Below are 14,590 nucleotides of genomic sequence, written 5' to 3' on the forward strand. Positions count from 1 at the left end.
TCTCCACTTCTCCACTCCCATTTCCTTCCTGCCTCGGAGGTGCTCGCACCAGAAAGGGCACCTCCGACAGGCTGCCATTCAGCACTCCTTGACAGGGAACTCAAGATCCTGGGCGTGGAGCACGGGGCTTGAGACTCGCCTCCAAATGCAAGCTCCTCACTTACTGGTATTTTTAGCTAAAGCCTCTGAGCCTCAATTTCTTCCTCTGTGGGCAGCGGTCATAAAAGTACTTTAACTGGTGGATTAAAAGCAGATTGTGCAAGGTAATTTATTAAAGATGTTGCCAACTAGATTAAATGACGTGTCTGAGCCAGTCAGCACGGTGCTTAGCACATAGCGAGCGAAGATGAAATTGCCCTGCTGTGGGCAGTTTTATGGTTACGATCACTGCGTGGGAGTCAGCAGGCACAGGCACGGCCCTAGCGCTTGCTCGCACTTCCTCTGTTACCTGGGCACGCTCCTTCTCTTCCGGATCCAATGTTCCCTTCTGGGAGGGTGGAATCTAGGTCCAGTGACCTGTTTCTGATTTCTTATCTCGGAACAAGGTAGAAATCCTTCCCCTGCCCACTGGGCTGTGTAAGCATCTGACAAGATCAGAAGTGTGAAATCGCCTTGTAAACTGCAAAGGCGCTGACCCTATATGAGGGCCCCTACTAAGATCTAACTCCTTCTCCACTTCACAGACCCTGAAAGTCCTCTCCGGTCTGATTGGATCTTTAAGGAAGCTGCCTCACTCACAGGAGGGAGAACCTGAGAAAGTGACTATTGCCCATTGGTCTGTCACATAAAACTTCCTCTTACAATAAGGACTGTGGGCAGACTGACTCCACTCCCAGCACCAAGTCAGACCTGAGCAGAGTAAGAAATGGAATTCCCAGAGCTGTCAGGCCAATGTCTGGCCCTGCGACTGGAGTGACCTTTCAAGGGACAACTGCTCCCCAAGCCATGCAGAGTAGCCATTATGTACCACTGTCTAGCACTCATCCATCTGTCCACCCATGCATCCATCCATGCATCCACCCACCCATGCACGCATCTACCCATGCGTCCATCTGTCCACCCATGCATCCATGCATCCATGCATGCACCCATCCATCCATGCATCCATGCATGCAAGCATCCATCCACCCACCCATGCACGCATCTACCCATGCATCCATCTGTCCACCCACCCATCCATGCATCCATGCATCTACCCATCTATCCATGCCTCTATCCATCTGTGTTAGTCCAGGTAGACTTGAGAAACAAATCCATAGAAACTCATGTGTATAAGAGAGAATTTTATATAAAAGATAATTTGTACATTAAGAAAGTATATCAACCTAGTCCAGTCCAAGCCCATAAGTCTAATATTAACCCATATGTCTGATACCAATCTATAAAGTCTGCTTTAGACTCACAAAACACATGCAATTACACAGAATGCAGGATGATCACAGGCTAGTGGGTAGAAAGACTTTGGATCCAGCGGCATTGTAAGAATCTTAGCTCTGGCAGGGGTCTCTTCGTGGCAGTTTAGGGCGCTATCATAGTTCCATGGGTCTTGTCAGCTGCAATGTGTCCCAGGGAGTGAGACTTGTCAGTAGAGCGTCTCCAAGGGTCAAGAAAGATATAATGTGTCTTCTGCCTCCAAGGAAGGAATATCGGAGTTCCCAGAATTCTCAGGAGAAGGCCATACCCCCACAGAGGCCTCATTGGTTATATCTTAATTTGCAGACCAGACTCCACCCCTCCACTCATAATCCTCTCAATTGACACCAGATTATGTAACTACCACACCATCCATGCATCCACCCATCCATCCAGCTACCCATACATCCACCCAACCACCCATGCACCCATGCACCCATCCATCCATCCATCCATCCATCCATCCATCCATCTCTGCATGCATGCATGCACCCATCCATCCACCCATCCACCCATGCACCCATCCATCCATCCATCCATCCATCCATCCATCTCTGCATGCATGCATTCACCCATGTATCCACCCATCCACCCCTCCATCTCGCTTGGATTGAGGATCTTCAGCATCCCTGTGCTGGGCAGGAGCAACATAACAGTGAGAAAATCCCATCCCTGCCCTCATGGAGCTTCAAATCTCGACTTCATTTATCCACACTTCCAAGGCACAGTCTTTACCAGAGTAAAAACCGAAAGAGAAAAGTCCTCACCAGGATTTTCTGGATTTCTTCATTGTCACACTTCACATGATATTTCACCATGTCCTGGAAAATGTCCTTCCTGTTCTCAAGTTTGCTCATGGACTCATAGGTGTCAGGATTGAGGACAGACCAGCCCAAGAACTGAGCCAACGACTGAAAGTAAAGAGAGGAAGTAAGACGTGAACGCAGACGAGTCAGCGCTGGTCCCGGCTCCGTAAGAAAGGGCCACGTTCTCTACGCCTGTTTTCTCATACATCAAAGGGGCTTAATAAGCCACGTGCTGATCGCCTTGCAGAGTTAAAATAATGGATGTAAACACACTTTAAAAAAATCATAAACTAGCACCCACACACACAGAGTGTCCTTATGAGTAATAACGTCACAAAAGGGGAAGGTAGAATTCCCTGGAGGCACCCAGCAGTGCAGAACTGAGAGGGCAAACATGGACTATGAGGCTGAGGAAGGGTAGCTCAGTCAGGTGAGCGTCCACCACCCATCCATGCACTCGGTCAACAGCACAGCAGGACCCCCCACGAAGCTCTTGCCTCTGGATGCAATAGCCCACCCCTCCCTCGTGCACCAAACCTCCATGAGGGTCTCATCCATTTCATCAAAGGGCTTCCCATCCTTGCGATTGTAAAATGTGGCCACGCCGACAATTTCTTCCTTCTTATTCACAATCGGCATAGAAAGGACGTTCTTTATCCTCCACCCCGACTCGTCCAGCGGCTCTTTCTACAAGAGAAGAGACAGGTGAGACTTCTCGGGTTCCAGGCTGCAGAGGCAGCTGTGTTGAGTGCCACACTGTTGTGATCCTGGCAGCAGCCTGCTGGTTGAGAGGAAGTGGCGAGGGGAGAGAGCATGTCGGATTTTGCATGGTTTTGATCACTAACCTACTGTCATGAGAGCGGAGTTCCCAGAATATAGCCTATCTGTTGTCTAAACAGTGTACGGGGCACAATGGGAGTGAGGTGGGTTATGGTGAGGAGCCCACACAGGGAGAGAGTGTTTCCCTTTCAGATAGAAGCACTAACCTCAGGGAACTGGCTTCTTAAAGGGTGATGTTGGTGTCTTAGACTTTTCAGTCAATCAACTAGCTACTAACCTGCACCTTTTGCTTCCTGGGCTGACTTCCTGTGTTACTTTCAGCATGTCACTTCCTCTCCTTGGGCCTCGATTTTATAATCTAGCGACAGAAATGGAAAGGAGCGCTGGTGGCCCGGCGGTTAAGCACTGAAATGCCCTCGGTTTAACCCCACCAGCTGCTCCACTGGAGAAAGCAGTCTCAGTCAGCATCTGGGTAGATGAAAAGCCTGGGAGCCCTGACCGGGTAGTTCTCCTGTCCTGTGAGCACAGGTCTCCGGGGACAGATCAGGAAGCCCACGGAAACGTTCTTGGTCGATTACCAGAAGCCCTGGTTGAGCCGTCCCCATCTCTTTGAGGTTCACGGCCTTCCTTTATAAAGTGGGGACAACTGGACTCGAACATTTCTAGGCTTTTCCACATTGCTTTACCAAACATCTACATTGTGTCAGAAGTAGAACTAGAAGCTGGGAAATCAAGGCAAATAAGGTACGGAATGCCTTTGGGGTGCTCCTACTCTTGGGGTAGGGGCCCTGGGGAGAGGGTGAAGAAGCCATTCCACTGTCATGTGGGGAGTTCTAGAGGAGACTTCTCTTTTGAAAAAAAATCATTTTATTGGGGGCTCGTACAACTCTCATCACAATCCATACATACATCCATTGTATCAAGCACATTTGTACTTTTGTTGCCAACATCATTCTCAAAACATTTTCTTTCTACTTGAACCCTTGGTATGAGCTCCTCATTTTTTCCTCTCCCTTCCCCACCTTCCCTCCCTCACAAACCCTTGATAATTTATAAATTATTATTATTTTGTTATGTCTTACACTGTTCAATGTCTCCCTTCAACCACTTTTCTGTTGTCTGTCTCCCAGGGAGGGGATTACATGTAGATCATTGTGATAGATTCCTCCTTTCTCCACCACCTTCCCCTCCTGGTATGACTACTCTCATTATTGGTCCTGAGGGGTTTATCTTAGGTCTTGGATTCCCTGTGTTTCCAGCTCTTATCTGTACTCATGTGCATACTCTGGTCTAGCCTGATTTGTAAGGTAGAATTGGGATCATGATAGTGGTGTGGGGGAGGAAGCATTAGGAAACTAGAGGAAAGTTGTATGTTTCATCGGTGCTATACTGCACCCTGACTGACTCATGTCTTCCTTGTGGTCCTTCTGAAAGGGGATGTCCAGTTGCCTACAGATGAGCTTTGGGTCTTCACTCCACACTCCCCCTCATTCACAATGATAGGATTTTTGGTTTTTTGGATGTCTGCTACCTGATCCTATTGACCCTCATAATCACAGTCTGGTGTGCTTCTCCCATGTGGGCTTTGTTGCTTCCCAGATATATGGCTGCTTATTTATCTTCAAGCCTTTAAGATCCCAGATGCTATATATTTTGATAGCCAGGCACCATTAGCTTTCTGCACTACATTTGCTTATGCACCCACTTTGTCTTTTGCGATTGTGTCGGGAAGCTGAGCATCATGGAATGCCAGTTTAATAGAAAAAAATGTTCTCGTATTGAGGGAGTACTTGAGTGGAGGCCCAATGTCCATCTGCTGCCTTAAAACTAGCCCTATAAATACATTCATATAGATCTGTTTTCCCATCGTCATATATAAATATAGTTACATATGTACACGCCTGTATTTAGACCTCTATAAATGCCCTTTGCCTCCTAGTTCTTCCCTCTGTTTCCTTTTACTTAAGGAGACTTCTCTTTATGGTGCAGTGGGACTAGAGGAAGGACGCTGGAATAAGTGAGTCCTCCAGTCCTAGCGTTCTAGAGGCAAATTCCTTTGCATAACCTGGCGTGTTTGACTTAGGTCAGCAGCTCTAGAATCTTCTGCCACTCTTGCCTCCATCTTTCACTCAGATGTGTTGTCTCAGTCTAGTTCCTTTCAATAAGCCATCTCTTTCCTGCAGTCTTCTCCCTCTCTTGGCCGCTCAAACATCTTTTCCCCAGAGACACATTCCTTGATTCCTCTCATATCCAGTCAGGACTTCCCCCCACCCCACCCCCCCACCCCTAGGGAGCTCCTCTGCTGGCCCTCTGCTCCTTTCCTGTTAAATGCTCTCTCTTGTGGGCCTCTCCCCTATGAACATGAATGAACTGTGGTCTACCTTGGGAGCCTCCAAATCTAGCACCGTGCTTGGTCCCGAGGAAGCTTCTCTCAGTGTATAAAGGTGGGAACATCCGGCCCAAGGGCCATGTTGCTATTGTTAGTTTCTGTTGAGTTGGTTCCAACTCATAATGACTGCACAACCGAACAAAACAGCGCCAAGTCCTGCACCGTCCGTCCTCACAATTGTCCTTGTGTTTGAGCCCGTTGTTGCAGCCCGTGTCCGTCCATCTCGACAGTGCCTTTCTCTTTTTCCCTGCCTCTCCACTTTACCAAACATGACTGGTACTATTCTATGCTGACAAGATGTCCAAAGTATGTGAGACAGTCTCACCATCCTTGCCTCTAAGGAGCGCTCTGGCTGGACTTTGTCCACGGCAGATTTGTTTGTTCTTTGGGCAGTCCTTGGTACTCTTAATATTCTCACCAACAAAATACAAATGCACTGATTTTTCTTCAGTCTTTCTTATTCAATGTCCAACCTGCACATGCATATGAGGTGATTGAAAATACCATGACTTCGCTCAGGTGCACCTTAGTCCTCAGAGTAACATCCTTGCTTATCAACACTTGAAAGAGGTCTAGTGCAGCAGATTGACCCAATGCAATGCGGTCTGACCTCTCTACTGCTGCTTCCATGAGCATTGCATATGGACCTGAGGAAAATAAAATCCTTGACAAATTCCATCTTTTCTTCATTTATCATGATGTTACCTATTGGCCCTGATAGGAACCTTGTTAGTGCAGTGGTTACGTGTTGGGCTGCTAACTGCAAGGTCAGCAGCTCAAAACCCCCAGCTCCCCCGCAGGAGAAAGAAGAGGCTTTCTACTCTTGTGAAGAGTTACAGTCTTAGTAACAGAACGAATGGCTCCTTGAAGGTATGACAAAGGAGGTTGAGGCAGGGACTGGGGAGCTCATAACGAGGAGCACAAGAATGAAGAAAACATTCTAAACTGATTGTGGTGACGCTTGTACAATTCTTCCTGATGTGACTGAACTACTGAATTGCATAATAATGAGAATTGAGGCAGACGAGCAAAAGAAATTCCATTTTTTGGTTTGTTTGTCTTTGTTGCCGCCGGTATTTTTGTTTGTTTGTTTGTTTTATTTTCTTAATAATTTTATTAGGGGCTCATACAACTCTTATCACAATCCATACATATATCGATTGTGTAAAGCACATTTGTACATTCATTGCCCTCATAATTCTCAAAACATTTGCTCTCCACTTAAGCCCCTGGCATCAGCTCCTTATTTTCCCCCTCCCTCCCTACTCCCCCTCTCTCATGAACCCTTGATAATTTATAAATTATTATTTTGTCATATCTTGCCCTCTCCGACATCTCCCTTCACCCACTTTTCTGTTTTCCGTCCCCCAGGGAAGAGGTCACATATAGATCCTTGTAATCGGTTCCCTGTTTTCCATCCCACCCTCCCTCTACCCTTCCAGTATCACCACTCACACCACTGGTCCTGAAGGGATCATCCACCCTGGATTCCCTGTATTTCCAGTTCCTATCTGTACCAGTGTACATCCTCTGGTCTAGCCAGACTTGCAAGGTAGAATTGGGATCGTGATTGTGGGGTCGGGGGTGGGGGAGGAAGCATTTAGTAACTCAAGGAAAGTTGTATTTTTCATCGTTGCTGCATCAAACCCTGACTGGCTTATCTCCTCCTTGAGACCCTTCTGTAAGGGGATGTCCAGTGGCCTACAGATGGGCTTTGGGTCTCCACTCCGCATTCCTTCCCTCATTCACTATGGTAAGATTTTTGTTCTTATGATGCCTGATACCTGATCTCTTCAACACCTGATACCTGATCTCTTCAACACCTCGTGATCACACAAGCTGGTGTGCTTCTTCCATGTGGGCTTTGTTGCTTCTGAGCTAGATGGCCACTTGTTTACTTTCAACCCTTTAAGACCCCAGACACTATATCTTTTGATAGCTGGGCACCATCAGCTTTCTTCACCACATTTGCTTATGCACCCATTTTTCTTGAGCGATTGTATCATGGAGGTGAGCACACAATGATATGATTTTTTGTTCTTTGATGCCTAATAACTGAACTGATCCCTTCAGCACCTTGTGATCACGTAGGCTGGTATGCTTCTCCCATGTGGGCTTTGTTGCTTCTGAGCTCGATGGCCGCTTGTTTACCTTTAAGCCTCTAAGACCCCAGATGCTATATCTTTTGATAGTCGGGCACCATCAGCTTTCTTCACCACATTTGCTTATTTACCCCCTTTGTCTTCAACAGTTGTGTCGGGAAGGTGAGCATAATAGAATACCAATTTAATAGAAGAAAGTATTCTTACATTGAGGGAGTACTTGAGTGGAGGCCCAATGTCCTTCTGCTACCTTAATACTAAACCTATAAATATATGCACATAGATCTATTTCCCCGTCCTCATATATAAATGTTTTTGCATTTGTACATGCCTTTATCTAGACGTTTATAAATGCCCTTTGCCTCCCAGCTCTTTCCTCTATTTCCTTTGACTTCCCTCCTGTCCCACTATCATGCTCAGTCCATACCTGGGTTTCAGCAATTCCTCTTGGTTACATTACCCTTGATCATGCCCTACCAGGCCTCCCACACCCTCCTCACCACCAATTTGGATCACTTGTTGTTCCCTTGTCCCTGGGTTTGTTAACACCACTTCCTTTCCTCCCACCTCCCCCTCTCCCATGTCCCCCCAGGAACTGTCGTTCTCATTGTTTTCTCCTCCAGACTGTACATCTAGCCTATCTTATTTAGACAGACCTGCGGATAGAAACATGCACAAAAACAAGACAGAGCAAAACCAAGCAACAATATACAACAAAACAACAACAAACCACTGACAAAAAAAACCCACACACACAAGAAAGAAAAACTTGTAGTTAGTTCAAGGATTATTTGTTGGCCTTTAGGAGTGTTTTCCAGTTCAGTCTGTTGGGGCACCACGCCCTGGCCCCAAAGTCCACCTTCAGCATTCTCTGGGAACCTCACTGCTCCATTCCCTTGCTGTTCTGTTGCACCCCCTTAGTGTTTTGCCTCGGTGTGGCGGGATCCGATCAGGTGCAATTCCCACACTGTGTCTCCGGTGTGGTCCCCTTTAGGGCTATGGTCAGTGAGGGGCGCCATGTCTCATAGTGGGGGTGGCCATGTGGTCCTCTCTGTGGACTGGCTGCTCTATTTGGGGTCATTGTCCTCAAGACCTGGTGGGCCAGGATGTGCTCCACTCTCTCCTCCTCCCCCTTCATCTGCTCCCATGTGCTCCGATCAGATATGTCCCCCTCCCGGAGCTGCAGATTCAATGCTGTCCTTTGAAATAAATTCTTCTGGGGGGGGAAACTCCATTTTTGTAAGCTGCTAAGTAACTTGCCTGTTCTCTCCCATCTCAGAAAGTTGACTGCTAGCTGACCTGCCCGTTCTCGGGAAAGTCTCGGCTGGTGAGTAATTTTGGAATGGACTCCCATGTTCCCAGGTTCCGGACACTACAATTAGTTGTGACTATTCTTCAACGTATCGTTTGTTCTGATCAATATTGTTCCCTTGGATGTTGTGATCTGCATGGTGTAGTTAATCTTGTCATGATCACCAGGATGTTACAGTATAATTTTGTAATTGTAATCAGGATGTTATAATTTTGTGATTGTAATCAGGATGTTATAATCACTTTTGGTATTGTTTCTTTTATGAAAAGAAATGTACCTTGTAATGCATGCTTACTCTTCTTGAAGTTACAATTAATCCATTAATTTTACTTTCTGTTCTGTTCATGCTTGCTTGAACCCTAGACAGGTGATAAATGAGTTTTTTGTCCTTAAAGATGAACTGAAATGTGAACTTGGGACTGCAATCAAAGAATTGCTTTTAGATTCTAGCAGTCTGATTATAACCGAATAAAGACTCATCTAAATTATCAAGACATTATAGTGGCTGTCATTTATTCAAACCCGCAACAAATTATATGTCAATACAACATTTTAAAAAACAGTTGAAACCTACAGGCAATTCTAGCCTGTCCCGCAGAGTCGCTATGAGTTGGAGTGAGCTGGATGACAGTGAGTTTGAGGGCTTTTTGAAGTCATGTAAAACTGCAAGTCCTCCAGATCAGCCAAGCACATGTCTCACTAGGGCAAAGCCTTTCCAGCCGTTATTCTCAACCCTCACGGCCATCCAGGCAAGGCTGACTCATAGCGGCCTCTGGGTGTCCCCTGTGTTGACAGGGTCGAAAGTCCAGTCTTTCTCCTGCAGGGCTGCTGGTGACTTCAAACTTCGGACCACGTGTCACCCCCACACCACCAGAGCTCCTGACCACGTGTCACCCCCACACCACCAGAGGTTCTGGTAGCCATGACCTTGGGGGAGTTCATTAAACACTTGACCAGTGTGCTCCACGGATGGTGTTATAAATATCCAAATGATACTTGGCAGTAACAGGGTTCCCCACATCTGAGTAAAAATGAAATCTAATGGAATTTTAAGCAATGTCTCATGAAAATTCTAAAGAGCTAGAAATCATATCTCCTCTAGGAGAATCAGGAAAGATTTCGTGGAGGTGGTGGCAGGTGAGCTTATCATTAGGTGAGCTTGTCATTAAGGGGCTGAGAAGACCCTGGCGGGAGGTGATGCCTGGGGAGAGGACAGCTCGCACACTGAGACTGAGAAAGGGGGCGGGAAGTCAAAGCTGGATAAACCAGTTGCCATTAAATCCACTCCCCCGCCCTGCCCCCCCTCCCCCGTTGCCCTGTGTGTTTAGAGTAAGGTTGTGATGGTTGGTTTGTCAGAGCTTTCTTGCAAGGTTTCTCTGGTGAACCTGAACCTCCAACCTTTGAGTTAGCCGCCGGCTCAGTAATAATGTGTTCCAATCAGGGACCCCGAGACCATGGAGCCTTGTGTCCTACTTTAACCGGCACGTTGCTCCTGTTTTCACTTGGGCTGACTATTTTTCTGTAAGTGGTCAGGTTCTAATGTCCTCTAATAGCTATTGTGGGTGAAAAGTAGTCATGTCACCAGGCGAACAATTAGAAAGGGACTTACCTGGAAGGCAAAGAAGTCCTCAGCAGGCGCGTTCATGATGTTGCAGATCTGAAAGGCAAGAAGGGAGAAGGATGCTGGGATTTGCCCCCAGAGCTCACCCCGGGAGGCAGCTCGAGGCAGCTCGGCTGTTCTCTGAGGCGCAGTGTCCCTGCCAGGGGCAATCTCATTGCTTTCATCAGATATATTGTTCACAGAGGCCATCAGGCAGATAAAGAACACTTTAAGAACATTACTTCTGGCCATTTGCTTCCTTTGCAAGTGTTCCCTATCTCTGAGAAAGTTAAGGTTATGTTTGGTCATGATTATTAGCTGTACAGCTAATCCCATTTTGTTGCGTTGTCTCTAGCTTGTCATTTGGGTTGTGTCTAATTAACAGTATAGATATGATTATGTAGATATTATGTTGTAGATATTAATAATGCTACCTTATTAATATATAATTCTATTCTAAACGTTTTGAATCGGTTACATGTGGGATTTGCTTGTTTTAGCAAGATGGGGTTACTTCCTTGGCGCATAAACCCTGAGGAGAATAAGAAGTTCAAGGCTTGTAGTTCTGGTTATGAATCATCTGATTCCCTTTTGTAAAACTGGACCATGGAAGGTACTAATCTGATGCTGCCATAGGGCCGCGGGGTCCGGCGGTGGGGGCTGCGCACGGCGCAAGGGCATCCAGCTGAGGAGCAGCCGAAACCCAGCCCGCACTCTGTGGGGCCCTGCTGTTGACCTTTCGCCACTCCTCCATCCAGCAAGGGCACCCTTCTTTACTACGCACACTGCCTTCATTCAGGCTCACAGAGGCCCTGACTGCCCTGTGGTCTCTGGTCTCAGAGGATGAGTTGTCCTCCTCCTGGTGGAGGAGTGCCCAGCAGCCCCGACACACCCCGTCGCCTGGCCTTGCTTCCAACAAGCTTCAGGGTTGCCAGCTCAGACATCTCCTTTCACCTCTCCGAGGGCCCTTTCCCTTCCGTCTCTCCCATCCTTAAAAAGGAAACTTCCCTTGTCCCCGCGTGGTCCCCATAGTAACCACCCCAGCTTCCTCCTCTCCTCTGTGCTCTGTCCCTGCTCCTGACTCATCCACCCAACATCAGACAACACCATGGTGTTTGCTTTCATCCCACCACCTAATTGGCTCTTGGGAGGGCCACCATCAGCCTCCTGGTGGCTAAACCCAGTGAGGGCCGGGAGGGCAGTCTGTACCTTATCAATCAATCAATCAATCAATCGATCATGCTGTTGCATTTGGTTCTCTCCCTTTGGGCAGAAACTTTCTACTTCCTTGGTTTCCATGGCACTGCCTTCTCCTGGTGTTCCACATGCCTCCAACACTCCTGATTCTCCACCACACATGCCCCTCCTCCTCACGAGCTTGACATGCGAGCATCCTCCAGTGCATATTCTACCGACACTCCATTTCTCACGCCGCCCCCCTGTGATTTCACACACACTCACGATCCGTTGGCCCTCATATTGTCCTAAGCTCCGTCTCCCATCACCTCTCTCCCCACAGCACTAACTGCCAGACATGTGCTCTTGTAAAAGCTTCCAAACTCATCTGGCCTGGAACTGACCTTGTCATCTTACGTCCGAACCTGATGCCACACGATCCCTCCAGCCTGAGATTAGGCTGGCCTCTTCCTCCCGCTCATCTCTGCTTACCATCAATCACAACGTCCTTTCAGTGGTTCTCAAACCTGAGCCCTGGTCCTCCTCTCTAAACACATTTGTTAAAGGTGTCATGAGCACTAATCGAGTGAATGTACTTGGTGCCTCCCCCCTCCTGCACTAGAGCTTGCCCATCTGTGTAAGCACTCAGTGGCAATCACAGTAGTGGGTTGTGTGTGTGTGTGTGTGTATAATTTGCTGCTTTGGCTTTGTTGAGATGCACATCAACCTGAAAACCTGGTAGCAGTGAGTTTGTTTGGGGAGAGTAGATATATGGCACATCAGGGAACTCTGGTGGCACAGTGGTTATGAGTTGGATCGCTAAGTACGTGGTCAGCAGTTCAAAGCCACCAGCTGATCCACAGAAGAAAGATGGAGCTTTCTACTCCCATAAAGAGTTTTAGTCTTGGAAATGCAGAGGGGCAGCTCACCCTGACTGAGAGGATCAGTGTAGGTCAGAATTGACTCGATGGCCGTGGTTTTGGTGGTGGAGGTGTGTCTGTATTTTAAAAATATGGCCTATTGAGAGAAAGATGGGGCTTTCTACTCCTGTAAAGAGTTAGTCTCGGAAACCCACGGGGCAGAGCCACCACAGGGTCACTGTGACTCAGCATTGGCTCGATGGCAGTGAGTTGCTTGTATGGCATGTAGGACTCCTAGTCAATACAGTCAGTCAGGTGAACATTGCACTGCGAGCCCAAGGTCAGCAATTCAAACCATGAATTAGTCCTTGGGGGAAGACAAGGCTATCTCCTCCTGTACAGATTCACAGCTTCAGAAACACAGTAAGGACACTACAAATCCATCAGTGGAAATGGGTGTGGTTTTAGGGGAGGGGCCACATGTCCTATGAAGGCCCTGGGTAAGACTCAGGTGCTAAACAAAAGGTTGGTGGGTTGTTGTTGTTGTTATTGTTTTTAGCATTAAAAGAATCATTTTATTGGGGGCTTGTAAAACTCTCATCACAATCCATACATACATCTGTGTGTCAAGCACATTTGTACATTTGTTGCCATCATCATTCTCAAAACATTTGCTTTCTACTTGAGCCCTTGGTATCAGCTCCTCATTTTTTCCCCTCTCCCTGCTTTCCCCTCCCCCAGGAACCCTTGATAATTCATAAATTATTATTATTTTGTCATATCTTACACCGCCAATGTCTCCCCTCACCCACTTTTCCATTGTCCATCCCCCAGGGAGAAGATTATATGTAGATCCTTGTTCCCCCTTTCCACCCCACCCTCCCTCCACCCTTCCTGTATCGTCACTCTCACCACTGGTCCTGAGGGGTTCATCTGTCCTGGATTCCCTGTGTTTCTGGTTCTTATCTGTACCAGTGTACATGCTCTGGTCTAGCCAGATTTGTAAGGTAGGATTGGGATCATGATAGTGGGGGTGTGTGTGGGAAGAAGCATTTAAGAACTAGAGGAAAGTTGTATGTTCCATCGTTGCTACACTGCAGCCTGACTGGCTCATCCCCTCCCCGCGACCCTGTATGACTTACCAAGCCATTTTGGGCAACGTAGGTGGGGAGACCGCTCACTAAAGCCCAATGATCAGGGGGTGGATTCCTGTAAAAGTCACAGACACATGGTGATATTATTGTTGTAAAAACACCACAGATAGCACTTTTTACATATGTAATTTAGTGATATCAGTGGTTATAATCGTACACCCAACACCAGTAAACCCTGCCACATTTTCCATCACACATGATGTCTTTTGTTGCAAGTACCGTTGGATTAGAACTCGAGTCTGGGTCAGGAGACAAGGAGGGACAGGAAAGAAGGACCCACGGAAATGGTAACCACACAGGGAGGAGGGCGGATAGACCGTGGGGTGGAAATCATTGTCACAAAATAAAACGTATATGAATTGCTGAGGGGAAGGTCACTTTGCTCTGTCCACTTTCCATCCAAAGCACAATGTAAAAATGACAACAAGCACCAACTTGAGTCTGGCTCGTTGCCTTCTCCCTGCTCTGGAGATGCCCACCCCCAACTCACACTCACTACGTTGGACTGAGTTCCAAGTCTTGGCCACAATTGGAGCGTCCTGATTGGGACACTGACGGAAGAACGATGGACGCCTTCTCCTGCTGCCCCTGAACAGGACTATCAAGGGGGCAGTACTCACTCAGCAAGCCATTACTGGCTGCCGAGCAAAAGCTCATGCCACCCCTTCTCCCGTGAAGTACACAGGTTAGGCCTAGGTAGGGAGTCAGGAGGCTCATTTCTAGTGCCCTGCTCTCCTGCACTAAAGATACACTGTACACGTATGCGCCTCACAACAATGTAACTACTTCTCTATTATTGCCTTTAACTTGTTTATTGTTCCTTTTCCAGGAACATCCCCAAGTTCCCGGATATCCCTGTTTTTAACTGTCATGAGTTGCTGAATGTGATCCAAGCTCAGCATTACTTCCTTCAAGAATTAACTCATCTTTCTGGGTTTACGACGCTGAACAAGCCTCCCTGTGTTCATCCAAAACCTCTGGATGCATGTTTTCACCCA

At 47.3% G+C, this 14,590-nt stretch overlaps 1 protein-coding gene across 2 annotated transcripts in view; it reads right to left on the reverse strand.

The window, feature by feature from the left end:
• The window catches only part of PDE6A (phosphodiesterase 6A), an 89,324-nt gene that overhangs the window by 31,461 nt on the left and 43,273 nt on the right, over positions 1-14,590 (reverse strand). For both annotated transcript variants that reach the window (XM_075543157.1, XM_075543156.1), the window contains 4 exons: positions 13,581-13,647; positions 10,412-10,459; positions 2,757-2,906; positions 2,181-2,324 (listed from right to left, as the gene is read on the reverse strand). In XM_075543157.1, the coding sequence (XP_075399272.1) occupies positions 2,181-2,324; positions 2,757-2,906; positions 10,412-10,459; positions 13,581-13,647 (409 nt within the window). The remainder of the gene's footprint in view (positions 1-2,180; positions 2,325-2,756; positions 2,907-10,411; positions 10,460-13,580; positions 13,648-14,590) is intronic.

The sequence above is a fragment of the Tenrec ecaudatus genome, chromosome 2, assembly GCF_050624435.1.
Source record: "Tenrec ecaudatus isolate mTenEca1 chromosome 2, mTenEca1.hap1, whole genome shotgun sequence".
Lineage (NCBI taxonomy): Eukaryota > Metazoa > Chordata > Mammalia > Afrosoricida > Tenrecidae > Tenrec > Tenrec ecaudatus.